The sequence below is a fragment of the Manis javanica genome, chromosome 8, assembly GCF_040802235.1.
Source record: "Manis javanica isolate MJ-LG chromosome 8, MJ_LKY, whole genome shotgun sequence".
Lineage (NCBI taxonomy): Eukaryota > Metazoa > Chordata > Mammalia > Pholidota > Manidae > Manis > Manis javanica.
Window position 1 is genome coordinate 99389798 of NC_133163.1, and position 26695 is coordinate 99416492.

Sequence of the window (26695 nt, forward strand, 5' to 3'; positions counted from 1 at the left end):
GGCTCCGCCCACCGGTGTCTGCCGGAAAGCGCTCCGCAGCTTTCTCGCGCTGCGGCTGCCGGGCGCGCGCCTCGGTCTCCAGCGGAGCGGAAGACGCGGGGAACCGTGCGAGGACCCCGCGGGCTGTGCAGGTCTGAGCCCTACCCCGACCCCTCGTGCTTGTCTCCGCGACCCCCTGGGGACGAGCGCCCGGAGCCGCGAGGCTGCGGGGAATACACGCTCCTCGGCCGGGCCCTCGTGGAGGTCGTACCGGTGTCGCCTGTGAGCGGGGCCCTGTCGCTGCTAGAGCACTTGCATTTTTAGGATCTTGTGGGCCCTTTGGGAAAAGGCTTCCAAATTTTTCGTCAAAAAATTTTCCCTAACAATTAATTCAGGGATTTCCGCCCCAAGGTAAGTCTGCCCTGGCGAAGTTAGTCCCCTAGCAACCTTATTCTTCATTTTTTAGTGTTTGGAGTGACAAGCGGGGGGATTGGTTATCATGGAAGGAGAAGCTTAGCGTGGACAAAGTATGCCGTGCAGTGTGTCTAAACTATTAAAGATTATGGTCACATGATAAGGAAAGGAGTCTCTTGCTTATGTCTAAATTATTCCTTGGGAATGCAAGACAAGGAAGTATAATAACACGTTAACGTGCCAGTTCTACGGTGTTGAATGGTAAAATCCTACTCAAAACCACACGTTTTAGGATTACTTCTGTCTGAACTCCAATGTACTGTGAAAAACTAAGACAATCTTCCTATGACACTATGGGTGGTGTGGGAGGGGCCCACTGGTCCAGTATGAAAAAGGTAGTACCCTGGATTTTAAAAAATGGGTGTTAGATCCATATATATTATGTGGCCAGCTTTTTAAAAATATTACACTAAATACATTTGAAGTGGGCTTCATTTAATACTGAATTGGTCCACAATACAGGATAGGGAAGTATTATATACTTGGTCCATTGGGATGTGAATAAAGTTGGAGCCTTTTTCACTACTGTTTTGGGGAAAAAAAACATCTGCTGGGCTGCCATTTATACCAGATGGCTCATAAAGATATTTTGTTAAGTACTTCAGTAGTGAGATGCATCCTGTATGCTTTTTTTTTTTTTTTGAGAGGGCATCTCTCATATTTATTGATCAAATGGTTATTAACAACAATAAAATTAGTATAGGGGACTCAATGCACAGTCATTAATCAACCCCAAGCCTATATCTCAACAGTCTCCAATCTTCTGAAGCATAACGAACAAGTTCTTACATGGTGAACAAGGTCTTACCTAGTGAGTAAGTTCTTACATGGTGAACAGTGCAAGGGCAGTCATATCACAGAAACTTTCAGTTTTGATCATGCATCATGAACTATAAACAGTTAAGTCAGATATGATTATTCATTTGATTTTTATACATGATTTATATATGAATCCCACATTTCTCCCTTATTATTATTATTATTATTTTAAATAAAATGCTGAAGTGGTAGGTAGATGCAAGATAAAGGTAGAAAATATAATTTAGTGCTGTAAGAGGGCAAATGTAGATGATCAGGTCTGTGCCTGTAGACTATTAATCCAAGCTAGACAAGGGCAACAAAACATCCACGGATGCAGAAGATTTTTCTCAAAACGGGGTGAGGTTCTAAGCCTCCCCTCTGTTGGTCCCCAATTTCTCTCCTGATGGCCCCCCTGCGACTGTGCCTGTCTTAGATTGTTCCTCCCTTGAGGAATCTTACCTGTCTCTGGCTAACCAGTCATCTTCCGGGGCCATACAGGGAAATGTAAAGTTGGTAAGTGAGAGAGAAGCAATATTGTTTGAAAAGGTTAGCTTTCTACTTCTTTGCAGACTTATGCCCTGTGGCTTCTATGCCCAGCATTTGTCTTGAGGTATCTTTACCACTTGGAAGAATTACGATACTCGGTAATTTTCAATATGAGGCACTAATTCTACTAAAGGGTTGTAATTAGGAAGGAAGAAGAAAAGCTATAGAAGTAGCAGACGGAAGAAAACATGGGAAGATTGATTATTTCTTTGACATATCTTCTTGTAGAGTAACATACGCATGTATAGGTTTTAAACTACTAATTAAATTGCGCACACACATTAACATAATAGAAATACAGCTACATAACAAAAGCAGACCTACAATTACCAGCCATATCCAGTGAAACCAAGAAAACCAGTTAGGTACCCTAGGCATTTGTGAAAACTTATCAATGATATGATGGATATTGTCTAACTGAATTTGAATAGTTTGAGAAAAATCAGACAAATTAAAACAACACATTCCTGGGAACGGTTCACATCCCATGTGTTCTTTTAACACTAGATAGTCTATAGTCGCACGATTTTGGAGCACTGCAACTTGCACTTCTACTAATTCTTGGTTGAGTTCTGACAGTATAGATCCAGTCAAATTTGTTGTTTTACTGTATGCACAGGCTGGCTTAGGTATCTCCTTCTTCATTCCAATGGCAAGTCCAGGAACCGGTGGGATGAATGCAGCTACAACTGCAGCAGCACCAGGATCTTTGTTGAAGTTTTTTGATGTTCATCATCTGGAATGACTCTTCCAGAGAATGTTGATGTTGGAAGTTCTTCTTCATATCGTATCTTAGTTCGTTTTCTGTGTAGCCAAATTAGGCTTTGATCCTCTGTATAACACAAACAAACCCTTTGCCCACACTTTGATATGACCTTTATACCATTGTGAAGAACTTATTGGAGATCATCACACAGGAACTGCTTTTTTTTTTAAGAGGAAGTAATATTATCAGAAAAATGTACTTCCATAGCTGATCGTCTGACACCCTTTGAAAGATCAAAATTAAGGATATGTAAAGCATGCATTAATCTTGGATTTGCAGTTAGTTTTATCCTATCAGGGAGTAATCCCCCTTTTCTTTCTCTCTCTTTTTTTTTGTTTTCATTAATCTACAATTACATGAAGAATATTATGTTTACTAGGCTCTCCCCTATACCAAGTCCTCCCCCACAAACCCCATTACAGTCACTGCCCATCAGCATAGCAAAATGTTGTGGAATCACTACTTGTCTTCTCTGTGTTGCTCAGCCCTCCCCTTTCTCCCACCCCCCACATTATGCATGCTAATCATAATATCCCCTTTCTTCTTCCCCCCCTTATCCTTCCCTATGCACCCATCCTCCCCAGTCCCTTTCCCTTTGGAACCTGTTAGTCCATTCTTGGGTTCTGTGATTCTGCTGCTGTTTTGTTCCTTCACTTTTTCCTTTGTTCTTATACTCCACAGATGAGTGAAATCATTTGGTATTTCTCTTTCTCTGCTTGGCTTATTTCACTGAGCATAATACCCTCTAGCTCCATCCAAGTTGTTGCAAATGGTAAGATTTGTTTTCTTATGGCTGAATAATGTTCCATTGTGTATATGTACCACATCTTCTTTATCCATTCATCTACTGATGGACACTTGGGTTGCTTCCAATTCTTGGCTATTGTAAATAGTGCTGCGATAAACACAGGGGTGCATCTGTCTTTTTCAAACTGGAGTGCTGCATTCTTAGGGTAAATTCCTAGGAGTGGAATTCCTGAGTCAAACGGTAAGTCTATTTTGAGCATTTTGAGGAACCTCCATACTGCTTTCCACAATGGTTGAACTAATTTACATTCCCACCAGCAGTGTAGGAGGGTTCCCCTTTCTCCACAACCTCGCCAACATTTGTTGTTGTTTGTCTTTTGGATGGTAGCCATCCTTACTGGTATGAGGTGATACCTCATTGTGGTTTTAATTTGCATTTCTCTGATAATGAGCGATGTGGAACATCTTTTTATATGTCTGTTGGCCATCTGAATTTCTTTTTTGAAGAACTGTCTGTTCAGTTCCTCTGCCCATTTTTTAATTAGATTATTTGTTTTTTGTTTGTTGAGGTGGGTGAGCTCTTTTTATATTTTTGATGTCAAGCCTTTATTGGATCTGTCATTTACAAATATATTCTCCCATACTGTAGGATACCTTTTTCTATTGATGGTGTCTTTTGCTGTGCAGAAGCTTTTCAGCTTAATATAGTCCCACTTGTTCATTTTTGCTTTTGTTTTCCTTGCCCGGGGAGATATATTCAAGAAGAGGTCACTCATGTTTATGTCTAAGAGATTTTTGCCTATGTTTTTTTCTAAGAGTTTTATGGTTTCATGACTTACATTCAGGTCTTTGATCCATTTAGAATTTACTTTTGTGTATGGGGTTAGACAGTGGTCCAGTTTCATTCTCTTACATGTAGCTGTCCAGTTTTGCCAGCACCATCTGTTGAATAGACTGTCATTTCCCTATTGTATGTCCATGGCTCCTTTATCAAATATTAATTGACCATATATGTTTGGGTTAATGTCTGGAGTCTCTAATCTGTTCCACTGGTCTGTGGCACTGTTCTTGTGCCAGTACCAAATTGTCTTGATTACTATGGCTTTGTAGTAGAGCTTGAAGTTGGGGAGTGAGATCCCCCCCACTTTATTCTTCCTTCTCAGGATTGCTTTGGCTATTTGGGGTCTTTGGTGTTTCCATATGAATTTTTGAACTATTTGTTCCAGTTCGTTGAAGAATGTTGCTGGTAATTTGATAGGGATTGCATCAAATCTGTATATTGCTATGGGCAGGATGGCCATTTTGATGATATTAATTCTTCCTAGCCAAGAGCATGGGATGAGTTTCCATTTGTTAGTGTCCCCTTTAATTTCTCTTAAGAGTGTTTTGTAGTTTTCAGGGTATAGGTCTTTCACTTCTTTGGTTAGGTTTATTCCTAGGTATTTTATTCTTTTTGATGCAATTGTGAATGGAGTTGTTTTCCTGATTTCTCTTTCTATTGGTTCATTGTTAGTGTATAGGAAATCCACAGATTTCTGTGTGTTAATTTTGTATCCTGCAACTTTGCTGTATTCCGATATCAGTTCTAGTAGTTTTGGAATGGAGTCTTTAGGGTTTTTTATGTACAATATCATGTCATCTGCAAATAGTGACAGTTTAACTTCTTCTTACCAATCTGGATCCCTTGTATTTCTTTGTTTTGTCTAATTGCCGTGGCTAGGACCTCCAGTACTATGTTAAATAACAGTGAGGAGAATGGGCATCCCTGTCTTGTTTCCGATCTCAGAGGAAAAGCTTTCAGCTTCTCGATATTCAGTATGATGTTGGCTGTGGGTTTATCATATATGGCCTTTATTATGTTGAGGTACTTGCCCTCTATACCCATTTTGCTGAGAGTTTTTATCATGAATGGTTGTTGAATTTTGTCAAATGCTTTTTCCGAATCTATGGAGATGATCCTGTGGTTTTTGTCCTTCTTTTTGTTGATGTGGTGGATGATGTTGATGGATTTTCGAATATTATACCATCCTTGCATCCCTGGGATGAATCCCACTTGGTCATGGTGTATGATCCTTTTGATATATTTTTGAATTTGGTTTGCTAATATTTTATTTAGTATTTTAGCATCTACATTCATTAGGGATATTGGTCTGTAATTTTCTTTTTTGGTGGGGTCTTTGCCTGGTTTTGGTATTAGGGTGATGTTGGCTTCATAGAATGAGTTTGGGAGTATTCCCTCCTCTTCTATTTTTTGGAACACTTTAAGGAGAATGGGTATTATGTCTTCTCTGTGTGTCTGATAAAATTCCAAGGTAAATCCGTCCGGCCCCGGGGTTTTGTTCTTGGGTAGTTTTTTGATTACCGTTTTAATTTCTTTGCTTGTAATTGGTTTGTTTAAGTTTTGTGTTTCTTCCTTGGTCAGTCTTGGAAGGTTGTATTTTTCTAGGAAGTTGTCCATTTCTTCTAGGTTTGCCAGCTTGTTAGCATATAGGTTTTCATAGTAGTCTTTAATAATTCTTTGTATTTCTGTGGAGTCTGTCGTGATTTTCCCTTTCTCGTTTCTGATTCTGTTGATGTGTGTTGATTCTCTTTTTCTTTTAATAAGTTGGGCTAGAGGCTTATCTATTTTGTTTATTTTCTCAAAGAACCAGCTTTGGTTTCATTGATTTTTTCTATTGTTTTATTCTTCTCAATTTTGTTTATTTCTTCTCTGATCTTTATTATGTCCCTCCTTCTGCTGACTTTAGGCCTCATTTGTTGTTCTTTTTCCAGTTTTGATAATTGTGATGTTAGACTATTCATTTGGGATTGTTCTTCCTTCTTTAAGTGTGCCTGAATCGCTATATACTTTCCTCTTAAGACTGCTTTTGCTGCGTCCCACAGAAGTTGGGGCTTTGTGTTGTTGTTGTCATTTGTTTCTATATATTCCTTGATCTCTATTTTAATTTGTTCGTCGATCCATTGACTATTTAGGAGTATGTTGTTAAGCTTCCATGTGTTTGTGAGCCTTTTTGTTTTCTTTGTAGAATTTATTTCTACTTTTATACCTTTGTGGTCTGAAAAGTTGGTTGGTAGAATTTCAATCTTTTGGAATTTACTGAGGCTCTTTTTGTGAGCTAGTATGTGGTCTATTCTGGAGAATGTTCCATGTGCACTTGAGAAGAATGTGTGTCCTGTTTCTTTTGGATGTAGAGTTCTATAGATGTCTATTAGGTTCATCTGTTCTAGTGTGTTTTTCAGTGCCTCCGTGTCCTTACTTATTTTCTGCCCAGTGGATCTATCCTTTGGGGTGAGTGGTGTGTTGAAGTCTCCTAAAATGAATGCATTGCATTCTATTTCCTCTTTTAGTTCTGTTAGTATTTGTTTCACATATGCTGGTGCTCCTGTGTTGGGTGCATATATATTTAGAATGATTATATCCTCGTGTTGGACTGAGCCCTTTATCATTATGTAATGTCCTTCTTTATCTCTTGTTACTTTCTTTGTTTTGAAGTCTATTTTGTCTGATACTAGTACTGCGACCCCTGCTTTCTTCTCTCTGTTGTTTGCCTGAAATATGTTTTTCCATCCCTTGACTTTTAGTCTGTGTATGTCTTTGGGTTTGAGGTGAGTTTCTTGTAAGCAGCATATAGATGGGTCTTGATTTTTTATCCATTCTGTTACTCTTTGTCTTTTGATTGGTGCATTCAGTCCATTTACATTTATGGTGACTATTGAAAGATATGTACTTATTGCCATTACAGACTTTAGATTTGTGGTTACCAAAGGTTCAAGGTTAGCTTCTTTAGTATCTTACTGCCTAACTTAGCTCACTTATTGAGCTGTTATATATACTGTCTGGAGATTCTTTTCTTCTCTCCCTTCTTATTCCTCCTCCTCCATTCTGTATATGTTGGTTGTTTTATTCTGTGCTCTTTCATGTTTCCTTTAACTGCTTTTAGTGGGTAGTTGATTTTATTTTTTGCCTTTAGTTAGTATTTGGTTGGTCTGCTTTCTTTGCTGTGATTTTATTTTCTCTGGTGACATCTGTTTAGTCTTAAGAGTGCTCCTGTGTAGAACACTCCCTCTAAAATACCCTCTAGAGGTGGTTTGTGGGAAGCAAATTCCTTCAACTTTTGCTTGTCTGGGAATTGTTTAATCCGTCCTTCATATTTAAATGATAATCATGCTGGATACAGTATCCTTAGTTCAAGGCCCTTCAGTTTCATTGCATTAAATATATCATGCCATTCTCTTCTGGCCTGTAAGGTTTCTGTTAAGAAGTCTGATGATAGCCTGATGGGTTTTCCTTTGTAGGTGACCTTTTTCTCTCTAGCTGCCTTTAAAACTCTTTCCTTGTCCTTGATCTTTGCCATTTTAATTATTACGTGTCTTGGTGGTGTCCTCCTTGGGTCCTTTCTATTGGGAATTCTGTGTATTTCTGTGGTCTGTTTGATTATTTCCTCATCCAGTTTGGGGAAGTTTTCAGCAATTATTTCTTCAAAGACACTTTCTATCCCTTTTTCTCTCTCTTCTTCTTGTACCCCTATAATACGAATATTGTTCCTTTTGGATTGGTCACACAGTTCTCTTAATATTGTTTCATTCCTGGAGATCCTGTTATTTCTCTCTGTGTCAGCTTCTATGAGTTCCTGTTCTCTGGTTTCTATTCCATCAATGGCCTCTTGCATCTTATCCATTCTGCTTATAAATCCTTCCAGAGTTTGTTTCACTTCTGTAATCTCCTTTCTGGCATCTGTAATCTCCCTCCAGACTTCATCCCTTAGCTCTTGTATATTTCTCTGCGTCTCTGTCAGCATGTTTATGATTTTTATTTTGAATTCTTTTTCAGGAAGACTGGTTAGGTCTGTCTCCTTCTCTGGTGTTGTCTCTGTGATCTTGGTCTGCCTGTAATTTTGCCTTTTCATGGTGATGGAGATAGTTTGCAGAGCTGGCACGAGTGAAGGCTGGAAGAACTTCCCTTCTTATTGATTTGTGGCCTTCCTCTCCTGGGAGAACAACGACCTCTAGTGGCTTGTGCTAGGCAGCTGCGCACAGAAAGAGCTTCTGATTCCTGCCCTGCTGCTATGGAGTTTATCTCCGCTGTTGCTGTGGGCGTGGCCTGCCTTGGACTGTTACTCCGATATGGTGGAGCTGCGTTGGAGGGGGAACGGCTGGGAGGCTATTAATCTCTACGAGGGGCCTTCGTGCTCCCTGGTGCCCAGGAGGTTAGAGTGCCCAGAGATCTCCAGATTCCCTGCTGTTGGACTAAGTGTCCCAGGATGCTTCCATTCGGCTGTGTGGTCCCTGTCCCTTTAAGACTTCCAAAAGCACTCGCTTTTCTTTGTCCTGGGTGCAACGTCTGCAGGGATCCGCTCACAGGTCTTACTGTCCTTTTTTCCCTAGTTTCTAGCATCTCATGCATACACGGTGTCTGCGCTCTGGTGCGGATGGCTGGGGCTGGGTATTTAGCAGTCCTGGGCTACCTCTCCCTCCCTGCTCTGACTCCTCTCCTCCCTCCGGGAGCTGGGGTGTGGGACGCCCGGGTCTCACCACGCCGGGGCTTGTATCTTACCCGCTTTGTGAGGCGCTGGGTTCTCGCAGGTGTGGATGTGGTCTGGCTCTTGTCCTGTGTCTTCTGGTCTCTCTTTTAGGAAGAGTTTTCTTTGTTATATTTTCAAAAATATATGTAGTTTTGGGAGGAGATTTCTGCTGCTCTACTCACGCCACCATCTTGGCTCCGCCCTCCCTGTATACTTTTTTTTAATGGTTTTGATTTAGTTATTAAGTATTTGTTGATTTCACCTGCTGTAAAACACAGGGATAGGTAGGTGAGATGGTAAAGAATTTTGCTCTTGCAGAGCTGACTGTGATGGGAGGGATAACTACACTAAAAGATAACTCCAAATTAAAGTATATTTTTCCATATTAAGTGTGTGGAACCAATAATAAGCGTACAAAGGTACGAGATTTAAGAGATTGCCCTAGATCATTTAGAGCCCTGAATTCAGGACTAAAAGTAGAGAATCACATGCAGGGTATAACTGATGTCATTTTGTGAGTAATCATTTTCGGGGGAAAAGAGGACAGGAGGAGTAAAAAATTTGTTTTCAAACTAAGTTGCAGAATGATGGATGTACCATCAAGGTAAAAGTATTTGTTAGTTCCCAAGGTATAAGGTGTTTTTATGTTTTCTAAGTAACTCTCATGATTCCACTTGTATGTCCCTGCACATATTTGATGTTAACAAGTATGTTTTGAATCACCACATTTGCAATAGACAATTTGTACAGATTTGAGGTAGGTTTTTGGCTAAGTTAGGACAGATACCCTAGTCATAATGGCTTCAGCTCCTTTGGAAGGATCTGCCTATGACTGAAATACTGCTTGTTTCTGTGTGGCCACTTCAGCTATAAGTGAAAGTGTATAGGTAAGGTGGGGGAGGAAGTCATTTACATTTCCCTTTCATTGTCTCACAGATACATATATTATTTGATTTTTGTACGGGAAGGACATTTACATAAGGCTTTGCTACTATCCACTCAGTCATATGGATAGAATGTCAAGTGAAATGTAGGGAGATTATTTCTGAGGCATCTCAAGAAGAATGCACCTTGAGGGCCCTAGAAAAACTTGCCAGTAGTTTTCCATTGACTGTCAGGCAACCACATGGACTTTCATGACAGCCCGGGGAGCTGTGTACTTCCTCCCCACTTTGCCTGGGCCCTTTGGTGGCATGTGCAAACCCACTGAGCAACTACTAGAATATACATGGGAATGGCATCAGGTTGAATCTCTCCCTGCCAGTTTCTTTTTTAGGATGAGCTCCACAACCAGCATCACCAGAACAAACCCAAACCAAGAGGATTTAAGTAAAACTTAGCTTCCTAAGTGCAGTGATGAGACTTCTATTGCCTTGTGATAGCTGACCTGTTCTTTTGGCCAGTGGGATTTGTAGCTTTGATTTCTGGAGATGAATAGGATTTCTTCCCAGACCTTTAAGACTGCTCCTGAGAGTGACTTTTAATCTTAGTCAGGATTTCTTTACCTGGACCCGTAGATGGGTTCTAGAGTTCTGTAAACCACCTGAAATTGTGTGCAATATATTGTATCTGTATATGAAGTTTCTACAGATAAGGCCCAAGAGTCTCATGTGATCTTAAAAGGATCTAAGACTCAAGGAAAGGTGGCAGCTTAATATCCTGCACTCTCCTAGTTCTTTAGGATATGTTCACAGAGATAGACGCCATTTTTAGGTAGATATTTGGTGTTGGGGTCAGAAGTAGATAATTCCGTTGTGAGGCAGAAAGAAGTGAATTGCCCAGCATTCTGAAACACCACTTCCTCTGAGAAACCAAAAATGTAAATCTGCCTCATAAGTACATATTAAAAATATGTATTGTATTTTGGTCTTCTTGGGTAAATTTGGCAAGTATATTTTGCTTTCCCTTCAGTGCCCAGCATCTTTTTCTTTGCATCTCTTTGTTTGGGTCTCAAGCTCACTGGAATTTACAATCTATGAAAAGCTCCTGATGAATAATTAAAGTAGTATCACTAACTTCTTACTAGCAAATTATGTTGTATATTATGTTCTGCTGGACTTATGTTCACTTTCTGTTTGGGAGACCACAGGAAAGCTTCCTGTTGCACTCACAGTGTTTGTTCTGTCAGTGTTTGTACTCACAGTGCCCAGAGACTCATCGGTAAACACCACAAATGCCTTAAGCCTTTATAATAAGAGAATCATTTTACAGCTTTCAAATGCATATCAAATCAAAGATACAGTGCTTACAGAATATTTGAATAATAGTTTTGGCAGCCATTATCCTTCTTTGAAGGAAATATTTAAGTGGGACATTTGTTTTACTATTTTTTCACCAAAGAATCTGAATCATGTCATTTTTAAAAAGTATGAATTCTTAAGAGTGAGTGGACATTAATGTTACTCTAGAAAGATTTTAAATTTATAAAATCACTTCATTTTTCTGGGCATATATTTTATCTTCTGGGATATTTTAAAAATTAAAATTGGTAGTAGGGCTTTCATAATTAATGGGTCTTTAGTTATTATTTGTATGTGTGTGTTTAATTTTAAGTTGGAGAGGCATATCTTTTAGGACATAACCAGTTAAATTTTACCGATTCACTGGTACTTTGTGTTTTGTTAAAAGTTCAGGTTGAGATTTGATGCCATATAACATCAATTCAAAGTCAGAGCCTATAGGGTTGAATACATTCCTGGCTGATACTAACATTAAACCATTACATTCCTAATATAAAACAAAATTGCTGTCTCTGGAACAAAAAGAGTCATTGAAAAATATGCTGTTGTTACTTAAGCTTTATATTTGAAGTAATTTTTCTAAGAAAGCACCTTTCTATTTTTATGGAGGGAATGGTCCAGTAGGGTTATAAGCATACTGGTTTTTAATTCTGTATTTAAAGCTTACTAGTATTTGTTTATAAATACTATAGACATCACACAGTTGTAAATTAAATTGAGTATTTTCTTTGTGAAGATAGTGAGTGAAATGTTTCCTGTTTTTATTTTGTCCCCCATTTTTTTTTCAGTGCCTCTGTGATAAGTGTTTTAGAAATAGATGTTAAACTTTGGTTTGAATGAAGAATGTCTGTCAGTCCACCTGTATTTCTCAAAGAAAGGGAGGAAAGTAATTCAAATTTTATGGAAATACAGCAGTCACAAACTACTTCCATAGCTGCAGAAGATCCTCTTCAAAACTTACGCTTAGCGTCTCAAGAAGTTCTTCAAAAAGCTCAGCAAAATGGAAGATCAAAATGTCTCAAATGTGGTGGTTCAAGAATGTTCTACTGCTATACATGTTATGTCCCAGTTGAAAATGTGCCTATTGAACAGATGCCACTTGTGAAGGTTGGTAAGAAATTTAATTGTTAGAAAGTAGGGAAACAGATTTTAAAAAGATGTCCCATATAATGCCTGCTCTAATATAATTGATAAGCTTAATAAATAACATCATTATGAAAATGAGTTTTATTAGTAGAAACTTTAATCATATAGACTGGTAAACCTATTTGTTTTTCTTATCTCTGGAAAAAGAGACATACTTTGACAAGATACTTGGGTCTGAGGTAAATGGTATTGTTTTTAATGAAATCAACTATTTCTTTCACTAGCAATTATAATTCATTTAAACATAGGAAAAAATGTGGTATAAGCATGAATATTATGAGAAACAAGTTTACAGACTGCCTAAAGGAATTTCAAAAACTACCTAAGGGTCTTGGACTGCTCTTTGAGAAAACATATCTTAGAGGAATGAGGGTTGATTGTTTCTTTGGCTTTTGTATAATGGGTTTAACTGCATTCTATACGTGGAGATAGAGCACATGTCAATGACTAAAACTAAACCAAAATTGAAAAGACCTACCCATTGGGCTATAATTGTAGTGATTTAAAGGCAGATTTTAAAAATGGATTTGAATTGATTGCTTACCAAAACTACCAAAGGTCTGTAGACCATCATGTCTGTGTAATCAAATAATTTATTACATATGTGTTAACTTGTCTAACAGTGACTCAAACTTTAGGAATAAGTAAAATAATGTATAAAATTGGCAGCTGCCTGTTAGGACCTTAAAGAGACTATACACATGGACCCATTAGAACTTGTCAGTAAGAAAATAAGTTGTAACTATATTTAAAAATATTTAATGTAGTGATTTTAAGGTTCATTTAAATTTGAAATGAAAATACTTTAATACTCATACTTTGTTACTTGAATTTCATTTTAGCCTGTATGTCATCTTGGCAAGTCCATAGTCTTGGGGTGGGTCTAAAATCACACTTACAGGCTGTTGGAAAGTTTATTAGCCAAGAATAAGCATGGAATCTCATCAGCTTCATAAATAGCTCAGAAAAACTAAGAGCTTCAACAATAATTCTTTTTAAGTTCCCTATTATGTCATGAGAATGTTACTTTTTGAAGTATACACAGAATTACTTTATCTCTATTTCTGTCATAGCCACATAGAGAAAGTATCCATTAAGTTTTATCTTAAGATGCATTGTGTTCAAAGAGGATTGAAGATCAGAATAATAAAAGTTAATAATATGTTGACCAGGGCTAACGTTTTCATAGAAACTTAATAATAGAGGATTGCTTTCCAAATCAGTGGTCTAATATCCACTATTTAATAGAAATGACTCAAAGCGTTAAGCCATGTTTGATCAACTCTGAATGGCCTATTGGACTGTGAAGAGTTTTGTAAAGTGTTCATATTTTAATGGCCATATAAAAAATTTGTTACATTAATATATATTTCTAGTAATAAAAACTACAAAATTTTCTTCTAATTTCTACTTTATTTGTATTTTAACAAATCACTCAGCATTAATTTTAGGTAGCCTGCTTGGGAAGGGAAGATGTACATAATAAGTTCCTTCCAAGTTGTAAATTTTAGTCTAGGGAATAAATACATCTATATCTTTTCATGCAAAATATGGTTTTTTTAAACATCATGAGAAATGCATAAACAAAAGTTAAAGGTGCTCTTGGGTTTTTGTTTTTGTTTTTTTTTTTAAGAGGAGAAAAAAATCATAAGGTAAAAGAAAACCTCATCTTTATTAGAGTCCTAGAATTTGAAAGGCTCTCTTTGGGAAAGTTAAAATCATATGGGAAAAGGCTGAGGGCTTCCTGATAATGGCATTTTGACAAATTTGGGCAGAATGGTTTGTGATCAATCTCATAGGAAAGTTATTTGAGAACAGATTGATGTTCTTACTGTGTTTAAAACAACATCTCTACTTGAACTGCATCTGATAACACTGTTGGTGTTATTCTGTACCCTGTCATTGTTTAAGAAGTGTCTTCCTTTGAAATGTGTGAACTAGAGCACATAATTTGTGTCCATGATTTGATCCGCATCTGTGCTTTTGTTTAATAGTATCAGAGACATCAGGCTGACTCAGGGGGAACTACAGATAACTGGATTGGGTCCCACAGATGCTTCCAGAGCATAATTGTCTCATACTTGTAGATTTTAGTCCATAATAGGCTAGGTACATGATTTGTAAAATACATTTGTAACACTCAGTCATGTGTCCTTGATATAAATAATACCCTTCAAAGATAGCCAGCTGATCAGAACTGTTGGTGATCATCTTTGGAATTTTCAGCTCTACTCATTAGACACATAAGAAAGTCAATTTTAATAGTAATAAAATACTTTGTCATGATCTGCTTTCTTTTTTCTTCTTTCCTCTTTCCTACCATCCCTGAGCTAAGATAATGCTGACCTGGTACTGAGAGATCCTGGGGAAAGGGAATGTAGTGTCAACTGAGACTGAGCGTCATGAGGAAAGTCTGATGTAGAGTTCAGCCAGAAGTAGACTGATGTAAAATCATTTGTGAACTGCCTACTAAAATGGTAAATTTTCTATAACTGCAAGTTGGTTTGGTGATTTTAAGCAATTGGCCCTAATTTATAAATGGTGACTAGGCCTAAGTGGGGTGGGAAGGAGATAAGGGGTTTGAAACCCTAAATTGAAAACTATTTGGAATACATTTTTATGGCCCTTCTGGGGTATATACCATCCTCTTTCTACATAACCATCCAGAAAGATAAAATATGTGTAACTGGGATCATTTAGTATCATGCAACTACTCCTTCAAAAAATAGTTCTGAAATTAATGATATATACAACATGGTTGAATCTCAGAACAATTATTCTAAGTGAACGAAGTCAAATGAAAAGACTACTTAATATATTGTTTCATTTCCATAAAGTTCTAGAAAATGCAAATTAATTTATAGTGGTAGTAGATCGATTGTTGCCTAAGTACTGTGAGTAGTAATTGATGGGGAAGGAGAAGGAGGGAGGACAAGATCTCCGAGGGTAATGGATGTGTTCATTATCTTGTGTGGTGACAAGTTCAAGGGCATAACATGTATACTTTAAATTTTTGCAGTTATGTTTATTTTGTCTCTTAGTAAAGCTGTTTTTTAAAAAAATAGTTTTGTTCTTCAGGGTAAAATAGCTGTGTGTCCCAGGATAAATCCTAGAATCCTGCCTATTTAATGTGGGATGGTAGCTGGAAGAGGACTTTTAACAAATGTCACTTGAAATGTGCAGAGAAGCATTCATCTCAGAGAGGTTTCTTGTGTATTGTGGGGGATACATCATTTGCCTTTCATTTTCATAATCATCACAATGCAGGACTTGTACAGACATTATACAGAAAACTAAACCAAACAAGTCAGTGAAATAATAGAAAAATCTAACTTAAGAAATGCAAGAGAATATTATTTTTGCCTTGTGGCAGGGCATAATTCATAACCATTAAACAATGAGACTAAGGAAAATAGGCAAAATTATTTTTGAGGAGTTTGATATATAGAGAGTACCTCTTGGACCTATTGTTACTGCTTTTCCAGTTGTTAAGTATTTTGTTTGTGCAGTTAAAGTCCACTGGTGAGAATCATGATGTTCACAACAAAGGGTAATACCTTTCACCTCAAAGGATGTCTAAGGAACAAAATTTTTAACTTGTATTTTAGATCTGAAGCTTTTGCCCAAACTTATATTTCCTTCTTATGTATTGTCAAAAATTAACAAGCCTACAGTACAAGAATTATTAAAAGTGTTCTTAGCATAAATACTGAATGCAAGGAATCAGACTAAATGCTTATGTAACTAAAGATGACACTGTAGCCTTTCCTTTAAGAGCAGATTCTATTTGAAAATCCTTGCTCTTTTATGTAATTAATAATATCAAGGAAGAAATTTGGGTTTACTTTATGACTCTTACCATTCTTAATATTCTGGTCTAGAAAAGTATGAGTTTCAAATCATAAGTGTATTTATAGGAAATCAGTGTGAACTTGCCATTAAGTCCACTTTCATTAACATGAAAATTGGAATTTTTTTATTTTGTTGATTTTTCTTTTTTTTTAATTTTAGCTTCCATTGAAGATTGACATCATTAAACATCCAAATGAAACAGATGGCAAAAGTACTGCTATCCATGCAAAACTCTTAGCACCTGAATATGTAAATATTTACACGTATCCTTGTATTCCGGAATATGAAGAAAAGGACCATGAAGTAGGCAGCATATTTTTTACCACTCTTCACATTGAATTGAAAGATGAGTTTTAAACTGCATTGCCCTTCTGAGCATTTTGAACACAACTTAGTATTTTCTTAATGACCTAGACTTATCCTTATTTAACACTAAGCAACATACAATTTAGTATATTGACTTCTTTAAAGAGCAAATGATCCTAGGTTTTTTGGCTTTTTTGAGTCCATTGTTTGACTTGATAGTTTTTCTGCATTATTTCTTCAGGTTTTTACTCTTTGCCAGTATTACTATGCCTGCTTTTACTTTCTCTCCTCTCCATTTTCCTGCCTGTGCTATATTGTCTAACTTGGTGTGAATTAAGAAACCAAATTATAAATGTTGAAACTTCTCCAGAAGGAGAAAAGAAAGACTGAGAAGGAATTTTAGTAACTGCCTAAATTAAGAGCTTTAGTACATGGCCTTAATAACATTCCTTTTGGCTGCTCAGAGGCCTTCCTTGCCCATTTGTGCATTCTTAATTGGTTTTCACATAGTTGAAACTGTCACACTGGTGCAATATTACTTGTCTTGTTGAAAAAATAATGTGTGGATCTTAAAAATCCAGACGTTGGATACTTCTGAAAGTGAACCCTTTTTAGGTGTCTTGGGACTATTTGTTGGTGTGATTAAACTAGAAACAAAATTTAAAATTAATACATTAATTTGTTCTGTAAAGAACTTAAGTTTTTCTTTTCCTAGCTATAAATATATATAGGTTGAGTTCATATAGAAGTTATGTTTGAAAGTAATAACTGAGTTTTGGATCTGGGAATGTATTTGTGTTTTCTTGTCTGGTCAGCTAGGTATCATTTATGTCGATTAAGTAGAGTTACAGTGCTAGGTTCTCAAAGAGCTGTGATATGCTTATAAACCAAGAAAATTAAAAAGCTTTGGACTTTGCTAATTGTAAATGGGGAAATAGGCATGTACAGTGTCTGAACATTGGGAATGTTTGAAAACCTTTTATAACTTTAAAGTTTATAATTTCAAGATTTTTCTTGTGTAAGATTTATATTTCTATAATGTTGAATTTTCCATATTAAAAATGATACATGTTTATTAAAGAAAATTTGGAAAATACACAGAAGTATGGTGGAAACATTTGTTCATTTAACAACTGTTTACTGGCTGCCTGCTTTGTGGCAGGAGCTGTTCAGACATTGGAGGTTCTAACAGTATATAAGAGCTCAGTAAGTAAAACCATGCTAAGAGAAAGGAGGTTCTGTAATTTACAGAATTATTGCTTGAGAGTTAGAAATTTCAGTTTTAATTTTTCACTGTAATAAATGTACTTTAACAAATATTCTGAGTATCATGAGTGTGTGCGTATTTGGGATTATTTTATTAAGACAAATTCTTAAAAATGAAATTATTTGACCAAAGTGTATGAATATCTCAACACTCTTGATATAAATTGTCAAATTGCTTCCACAAAGAGTTATACTATTTAAACCTGACATTGTTAATGGCTGTAAAAGCCCATTACACCATTTCCTCACCGTTATTGACTGTATTATTTGTTTTATTATGTGGGTGAAAATGGTATTGAATTACTGAGTGCTTTTCAATGGCTTTTTTTTTTTTTTTTACAGATCATCACATACTTGTTCTTTTATCTTGAAATATTATAGAGTTTAGTTTTTTGATTCAAGGTACAGTTAATTTGGCTTCTGTCAGTAGGTGAATAACTCATTTTGAAGTAATACTTTTAGGTAGTACATTATGATTATAAATTACTAGGGAAGGGCCAAAAATTTTACCATACATATTAAAGAAGCACATATAGTAAAACCTAATGCTTGTTTCTTAGATACTCAGTATATTTTTTTCTCTTAAAGTTTTAAGTCAGTAAGAAGTTACTCATTTTGAAGATCATAATAGCACACTACTAACTGAAGTTTCTTTGCTTTAGGTCGCACTTGTTTTTCCTGGACCTAAGTCTGTCTCAGTAAAAGATATTTCTTTTCATCTGCAAAAAAGGATTCAGAATAATGTTAGATGTAAAACTGATGACCCTGACAAGCCTTCTATTAAGCGCAAGAAAACTGAAGAACGAGATTTGAATGACAGCAAGTGCAAAGACACAACACTGAAAAAAATTATATTTATAGATAGCACGTGGAACCAAACAAACAAAATATTCACTGATGAGCGACTTCAAGGTAAAAAAAAAGTTTCTTTTGGATCACTTCTCCCCCCAAGTTTCATTTCGAAAACTTCAAACTTCTAGATATATTAGAAGAGTCAGATTAAATACCCTTACATTTTGCCACATTTGGTTTATTTCTCTATTATGTGTGTGTATCCCTAGATATTATATATTGTTGAGATATATGTATTATTTGAAAGTAAGTTTATAACAGCACACTCTTAAATACATAAATGCACATTTTTTAAGAACAATTGCATAATCACAATACCATTATCACTCTAAGAAAATTAACAAAAGTCCTATCATGTGTAATACAGTGTACAGTTCATATTTACACTTCCCTAACTGACCCAAAAATGTCTTTTCTGGCTTTTTTCCTGAGTCAACATGTAAGCTTACATTCTATTTACTCTCTTTTAATGTGAAACAGTCCCATTTTTGTTTTTCATGACTCAGACTTGTGTGAAGTGGACAGGTCAAGTGTTTGAACGTGTCATCATGATTAGATACAGTTTAAGTATTTTTGCAAGGACACTTGTAGGTAGGGATAAAGCTAGGGTTGTCTATGAAAATACCAGTTTATATTATTGTTTGGATATAATTACAGCATTCCCTTTAACTCTCAGAAATGAAGCTGTTTAACCAAGAAATTGTATAATTAACCTATGCACAGGTGAAGTTGTATACTTATTATTGCATCAAATCAGGAGGCATATGATGTAAGCTGTTCCATTATTGGTAATAACTTTAATTACTTGGTTAACATTGTCATTGCCAGATTGCTGCATTATAAAGGTTTATTTTCTTCTTTGAAATTAGTAGTAATTTGTGGGGTGATGCTTTGAGACTATGAACTATTTCCCAATTGCTTTTCACTGAGTGGCTTTAGTATTCATTGATGACTCTTGCCTAAATCAGTACTTATATTGAGGATTGCAAAATGGTTAGCTGACATTTTATGTAAAGAAGAGCCATTCCTTTTTCCCATTTCTTTTTTCTTCTCCCTCCACACCTTTTTGAGACAACTATGATATTTAGGATTTCTTTTAATTAAATATATTAAAATCTATCATGATCATATTCTTTTTGATGCCCAAACTGTCTCAAATTTTGCCAGTGGGAGCTCTTCAAGTCCTCTGGGGCATGGTCTCATTAGTCTTTCTGGTACAACAGGATGTCTCAAGTTCACTTGTACTTTTTTACTGCCTTGGACATAGAACCAATCATTATTTAAGGGAGCTGTGGTTCTTTTTAGTGAGGACTGATATTAGAAACCAAAATCTGGTAAATTTATTACTTCTTGAATGTCATTATTTCAGTGGACAGAGCCAAGAAAAATAAGTAGGTATATATCATGAGTTCACATGTGTAGTTCCAATTCAGATTTAACAGTACAGGGATTTTTTTTGTTTTGTTTTATGTTCGTATCTCTTTTTCTCTTAAAGAACTTAGTTCCTAATAATAGTTTAAAAGAGTAGCTTTGCTTGTCCAAGTAAAACAATTAGTAACATGAAGAACAGGGGTCATGTTACCTCTCTTGTTCCTTGCACCTTACTCAGTTTTTCAGGCTTTCTCAGTAGTTTCTGTAAAAGCTTGAGGTTTATTTCCAGCTCTTTGATTGCCTTGTTTGTGTACAATGTATGATTAGAAGGCAAGAGAGCTATCCCGTTGGTATTAGGCAGTTGCCAAAACATTTTCAACCTAGGCTATTAAAAATATATTTCATCTAGGAAAGAAAATTTATGACACTTTTTGGAGTCTGACTTGTGTTAACCCAAGCTAAAGTGAGTGACAACACTAGATTTAACTAGTTTAATTTGTAAAGGTCATATCTCTGAGATCAACATATGTGTTAATAAAGTTGCTTTGTTATGCTAATTATGTGTGATTATGTATATGCATGTGAAAAAAGATGGACAGAGACCGAGAAAGAGATGATGTGTGTGAGAGAGAGGGAGAGGGAGAGACAGAGACAGTAGAGCCTAAGACCTGGAAGAATTTTGCTGATGTATATATAATAGAGAGATGGAACACTAAGGCCTTGCTCCTCAGCTTACCATCTGCCACATTCCCTTGGATGGTTACAGCAGCAAGTTACTCCTCAGTTTGAAGGTTTTTCTGAACCATTTTTTTCTTTAAAATTACCCTAAATGGTAATTGAAAGGATCAGATGAAAGGATATAAATGAAAACACTTGGAAAAACTATAAAAGGAATTATTAAGGTGCAATTCAAAATCTGTGTTCAGAGTGTCTTCATTTGTACTTAAGGCTTAAAATCATATTTGTACAAAAAGTTCTGCTATTCCTCCTAGATCACACAGAAAACGTCATATATTTCAATCCTGTGCTACATCAAAAAATTTTAGAAGGGATTTCTTCATTCCTTCAAAAATAATGAAATAAGCAGATTTCTAGAGTGGGTCTTCCTCTGTGCATGTACTACTTCAACCCCTGGCTTTTCTGGCATTGAACACACCACACGGAATATTTGGGCTCTGCACATACTTGTAACTGTGTATGTGAAATACCAGTTTCCAGATAAGCCAAGTTACTTCCACAAGAAACAACCCATGCTAGTTATAAATTACTGCCTTTAGGTTTTTAAACATTTTATCATTTGATGGAATTAAGCTGAACAGACCAACTCTAAACCTCAGTTTAAACCCTCAAATGTGATGTATTGGAAATTTTATTTCTGTTACTTCATTGTGAGTGCTGTGAAGTTACAAAGCCCCTTAACAATGTACAAACATACTGTTTTGCCAGGCTTTACAGAAAAATAGCTCTGGATGTTTCACTACTGTCAAACATTTGAGGTTGAGTCTAATCATAAAATATAAGAATATCATAACATTCATGAAGATTTCACCATAGGAAGCTTTGGAAGGATTGTGGAGGGAGTCCAGATTACTAAAACCAGCATTTTATGGTGATTTATTTTTAAAAAGTAGTGAGCCCTGTGCCTTCATTTTGACTGTATTAGTACAATGTTTAAAGTGACAGTTTTGTTCATCATAAGCATTGCCTGAACGGTACTCAGTGTTTCCCTAAGTGCTGTGTCATACACTGCCTCGCTCAGTCACAAGAAGAGTAGGAGAATAGCTCAAGATTTTTCATTCTCAATTTTCCAGTTCAAGAAATTCAGGCAGTCATTTTGGAGGGAAAAGCCATTTGTAAATCTACTTTAAACTTCCACTGCTAAAAAATGTTACTAATCTTGTCTTAAAGTTATTGTCACATACTAGCTAGAGAATTTTTTTAATGTGTATGTTGAACTTTAAAAAAATATTAGTTTTCTATATAACCCCATGTGTGTGTATTTCAGTATGCTTTAAAATGTTCCATATACTTACAAGCAGATCTTTAAACAGGATGGATTAGTGGTGATAATAACTAAAACTTGACTTTTACATTCAACGTTTTAGAACATAGTAAATGTATTAGAGAAATCAGCACCATTTTAATAGTTTGTTTTTTTAGAAATTACATTGGTAATTTGTGTGTATAAAAACCCTATGTTAATAACATTTTAATAGTACTAATTACTTAGAACAATTTCAAATGTCTGCCTTTACTTCTTGCTTGTAATTAACACTAATACAGATAGTTCCAAAGGGCTTGGTTTTAGTTACTATAACTTTGATGTTTCTTTGAATCAAAATCATCCAAAATGAAATATTTTTTAAATGCCTAGACAGAATACTTTAAAGGCCAAATGGCTTTTCTAATTTGTCCATTCATTTGGTAATGTATGTTGAACACCTGTTCCTGGACCGGATATGAAGGAGAATAAGGCAATCTCTCTACTCTCTGATTGATCACAGTGGCTATTAGTTAAGATTGTGTTTAACTGCATGAAACACAAACCCTCAGCTAGAATCTTAAAAAGAGCATGGGCTTAAACTTTTCACATGTACAAGTCCAGAGACAGTGCAGGGCTTGCACAAGAACATTTCAATGCCCTTAAGGACTTAGAATCATTCAGTTTTCCTCTTCCACCACTTTGATCCTCATTCTTGTAAGGTAGCTGCTAGTCCCTGAGGCGTCCTGTATGTATTCTAGGCAAGGGCGAAGAGCAGTAAAGGTATGACCACTGAGGCTGGCTCTTTCCTTTTAGAAGCAAAACACAACAAAAAAAGCTTTGCTGGAAGTTCTGTCTAGGAGGTTTCATTTTTACTTTCTTTGGCCAGAACTGGTTCATGTGACCACTCTGACTGTAAGGAAAGCTGAGAAATTGATTTTAGCTGGACACATGCTATATGGAACAGGATTGAGATTTGTTCAATAGACGGAGAAAATGAATATTGACAAGACAGTGCACACTGTCACATTATTATGGGAGGCAGACAGGTGAGCAGATAAGAAAATTCAATAAGTTTTAGGTGTAGTGGTAGCAATAAGTAGACGTGCTATTCTTCCTGGAGTCCTTTTGAGGATTCAGTGTGTCTGTTGAAATCTTGATGGGCAAGGGAGGGGCATTTCAGAAAAGTTGGGAGGGCATATGCACAAGGATATAAAAACATTTTGCATTCAGGAGACTGAAAAGTTGAATATGGTGTAGAATGCACACATATGTGAGAATGACAGAAGAGACTTAAAGAAATTCAAATTATGAATGTCCTTGAATGTCATGCTGGGAATTTGGTCTTTTTTTCCATAGGTGCTGTGGTATTAAATAATTTAAAGGTAGACATTGACATGATTCAATTTGTTTTAAGTCTACTAGAAAGAATGAGGCTGGGGCTTGACTTCTAGCCCCAGTTCTGCCACTAAACAGGCAAAGGTGTTTTTTATGTTACCTTTTGAACTAAATTATGATGCAAAAATATTTAAGTCATAGCATCTAATGATATAATAAAGGATCCAAACTCCAGAATTGTATCCGTAACTTTCACCTGCCTTTCTCCCTGTGCCATTTCCCTTCTCCCACAGTTAATTCTTCTGAATTGTTTTCATTACTTCTGCTTAAAGTTTTAGTGTATATATCAATTTTTTATTTTAAACTTTATATTAGTTTTGCTTTTATTTGTTTTTTCTTATATTCTTGGGACTCACATTCTAAACTCAACATTTTGTTTCTAAAGTTGATCCATGTTATGTAATTGTAGCAATAGTTTGTTCATTTTCACTGCTGTATAATACCTGACTGTGTGACTACACTACAGTTTATACAGTCTCCTATTGATTAAACACTTGAGTTATTTCCAGTTTTTTCTATTACAAATAGTGCTGATATGAACATTCTTGTGCATTTACAAGCTGCCTCTAGGAAGCATACTTAGAAGCGGAATTGCGAGGCTGATATATAAGAGAATGTTCAGTTTACAAGATAATGCCAGTTGTTTCAAAAGCATGTGAATACAAATTATATTCCCATCATTAAGGTATAAGAGTTTCCATTGATCCATAATCCTCCCATCTTGGTATTGTCAAATGTTTGATTTTTGCCAATCTAGTGGATATAACGTGGTATCTCATTGTGGTCATAATTTACCTTTCCCTAATTAATTGTGTTGAGCATCATCTTGTGTGTTTGTCTATACACATGTCTTGTTCTGTGAAATACCCGTGTCACTTTTTCTAGTGGTTTGTTTTTCTTTTTGTAGGAATTCTTTATATATTCTAAAATATAGATAATAATATTTTGAATATCTTCTTGCAGTTTGTGAGTCTTCTTTTAAATTTCTTTATAGTATCTTTAGAAACAAGTTCTAAATGTAGGATTTATCAGTCTTTCATGTTTAGCACTTTTTATGCATTGTTTAAATTCTCTTTATCCCAAAATGCTATAGTTCATAGATTTGAAAAATGTTTTCTGTGTGAGTAATGTCCACTGTGTTTATTCCTTTCCAGTTATTATGCATCTAATTCATTTACTATTTTTGTATTACTGTGTTAACTAGGACATCTAATTGAAGGAAGCCCTCTTGAGGTTCTCCTTGCCATGTTTCAATCTGGTAATCTATGTCTTTTAAATGACAGGTTTAGTCTATTACATCTGCTGTGAGTGTTGATATATTTGGACCTATTCCTACCATCTTAATTTTATTTGTTTGTTCTGCTTTTTACTGTTTTTTTTTCTTGCCTTAGCTTTTCTTTCATTGACCAAGTTTTAATTTTTTCTTACTCCATTTTTTAACGTTCCTGTTTGGCTGCTTTTAGAGAATTTTACTATGCACATGTAACTTAAAAAAATATCAAAGATGAAAGTTAAACAATACTTTAACCTCTCCTTTTGAACACTCTGATTTTTTATACTTATGCTTGATTCAACCCCTTCCTAGTTCATAATGTTATTGATATTTTCTTCATTATTTTTGTTCTGTCTTTTATTTTCAGCCCACAAGTTAAGATATTATTATTGTTTTAGTTTTATGCAGGCAGCATTTATTTGGATTTGAGTAAGATTTTTACCATTTTCTTTGTTCACTATTCTTTAAACTCAGACTGTCTTTGCTGAAATAGGTTCTTTAGAAATTCCTTTATTAGCTTTCCTGTTGGCATGTGTTCAACTTTTTCTTAATGTTTTTCACTCTTGTTCTTAATACATAGTTTTGCTGGGTACACAGTTTTATTAGGTTGCCAATTATTTTCTTTTAATACTTTGAAGATTTTATTCCAGAATCTTAAGTATTCTGTTGCTAATCAAAAATCTCCCTGTCATATAATTCTTTTGTATATGACCTGCCCTTTCTCAATGGCTACTTTTTAAATCTCTATCAGCTGCCCTTTTGCAATTATACTGTGTAGTGGATCTAGGCAGTGATTTCTTTGTGTTTATCCTATTTGAGATACATTAGTTCATGTATCTGTAGCTTTGCATTTAAAAATGGTAAATGAAAAAGTCATAGGCATTATTCTTTAAATGCTCTATTCTCTTTGTTCTCTCCTTATGGGAACTCCTAGTAGACATTCAATCCTCTATATCTCTTGATATCTTAATATTTTTCATATTATTTATTTCTTTTCATTCTCTGTCACATTTTTTTTGAGGTAGCTTTTAGTTTAAAGTGAGGTGTGACAGTAGGAAATAATTGATAACTTAGAGGTTCCTAATCTATGTCAATAAGCCAGTTTTGATACTACCTTCTCCCTTTTGTTTCTCACTTCAAAATAAAATATGCTTTTTTAGAGGTATAGCAAAATAATGAGTCTGAGTACTGATCTAAGGTGCTAACAGCATTCTGGGTTTCTATGTTGACATTTGAGTTATAAGAGGTAGAATACTCTTCTGTGATTTCATGAATCATTTCCTTTTTAAATGTACAGGAGCAAGGCATTTTAGCTAGCTATGTCATTGAGCCTTTACAACACAGATGCGACAGAGCTAAAGAAACAGCTCTAGGCGCTCTGTTCATGAAGATACAGCCCAAAAGTAATAATCCAGAAGTGAATTTTTAATGGTGTTAAGGACCATTAACCTGCCTATCTCTCTCAGTGAGTTTTCAGAAGGATGTTTTATATGTCCGTTAATCAAAGAAATGAAACCCTCTGAAAACTGGGGAATTTAGACCTGTCATGGGTTAAAATTTTTAAAGGCACTAGTAGATAGAAGATAGAAAGAGATGACTATCTGAATTGTTACCCACTTTTAACCCATTGCCACAAGGTCCAACCCATATAAGTAACTGTCATGTACAAGATTTCATTGTGTTTTATATTGCTTCTGTATATACCTTAATGTATTTAAGAAAATATCCTACTTGGAATTGGGAAGAAATTTATCTGTGCTCTTTAAAAAAAAGTCCTTAAGGTAATTAAAATAAATCATCATTATTACACCACACCCTGTGGTTAAGAAGAAATATTTATACTTTTCTTATTTGTTTTTGCCAGGGTTGTTACAAGTCGAGTTGAAAACAAGAAAAACTTGCTTTTGGCGTCATCAAAAAGGAAAGCCAGATACCTTCCTTTCCACAATTGAAGCCATTTACTACTTTCTGGTGGACTACCATACTGATATATTAAAAGAGAAATACAAAGGACAGTATGACAATCTTTTATTTTTCTACTCTTTTATGTACCAGTTGATAAAGAATGCCAAATGCTCTGGAGACAAGGAAACAAGAAAACTTATCCGTTAGTTTTTACGAGCCACTTCTGTCATTCTATTTTGCTAAATTCAATAAACCTATAATTGTGCTTTC

At 35.7% G+C, this 26695-nt stretch overlaps 1 protein-coding gene across 2 annotated transcripts; it reads left to right on the forward strand.

Annotated features, from left to right (window-relative positions):
- The first annotated feature begins 6 nt into the window (after positions 1 to 6).
- Positions 7 to 26695, forward strand: DTWD1 (DTW domain containing 1). Of its 2 annotated transcripts, none has more exons than XM_037022164.2 (5): positions 7 to 131; positions 11864 to 12182; positions 16233 to 16376; positions 18308 to 18557; positions 26385 to 26695. In XM_037022164.2, the coding sequence occupies exons 2-5, from the start codon at positions 11919 to 11921 to the stop codon at positions 26630 to 26632; spliced, it is 906 nt and encodes a 301-aa protein (XP_036878059.1). In that variant the 5' UTR covers positions 7 to 131; positions 11864 to 11918; the 3' UTR covers positions 26633 to 26695. The 2 variants fall into 2 exon arrangements, with proteins under 2 accessions (XP_036878059.1, XP_036878060.1); XM_037022165.2 differs by lacking the exon at positions 7 to 131 and adding an exon at positions 146 to 390.

Coding starts and splice junctions, on each gene's coding strand:
- DTWD1 (XM_037022164.2), top strand. CDS start 11,919: ATGTCTGTCAGTCCACCTGTATTTCTCAAAGAAAGGGAGGAAAGTAAT. Junction 16,377..18,307: donor ATGAAGAAAAGGACCATGAA/GTAGGCAGCATA, acceptor TCTTTGCTTTAG/GTCGCACTTGTTTTTCCTGG. Junction 18,558..26,384: donor CACTGATGAGCGACTTCAAG/GTAAAAAAAAAG, acceptor TGTTTTTGCCAG/GGTTGTTACAAGTCGAGTTG.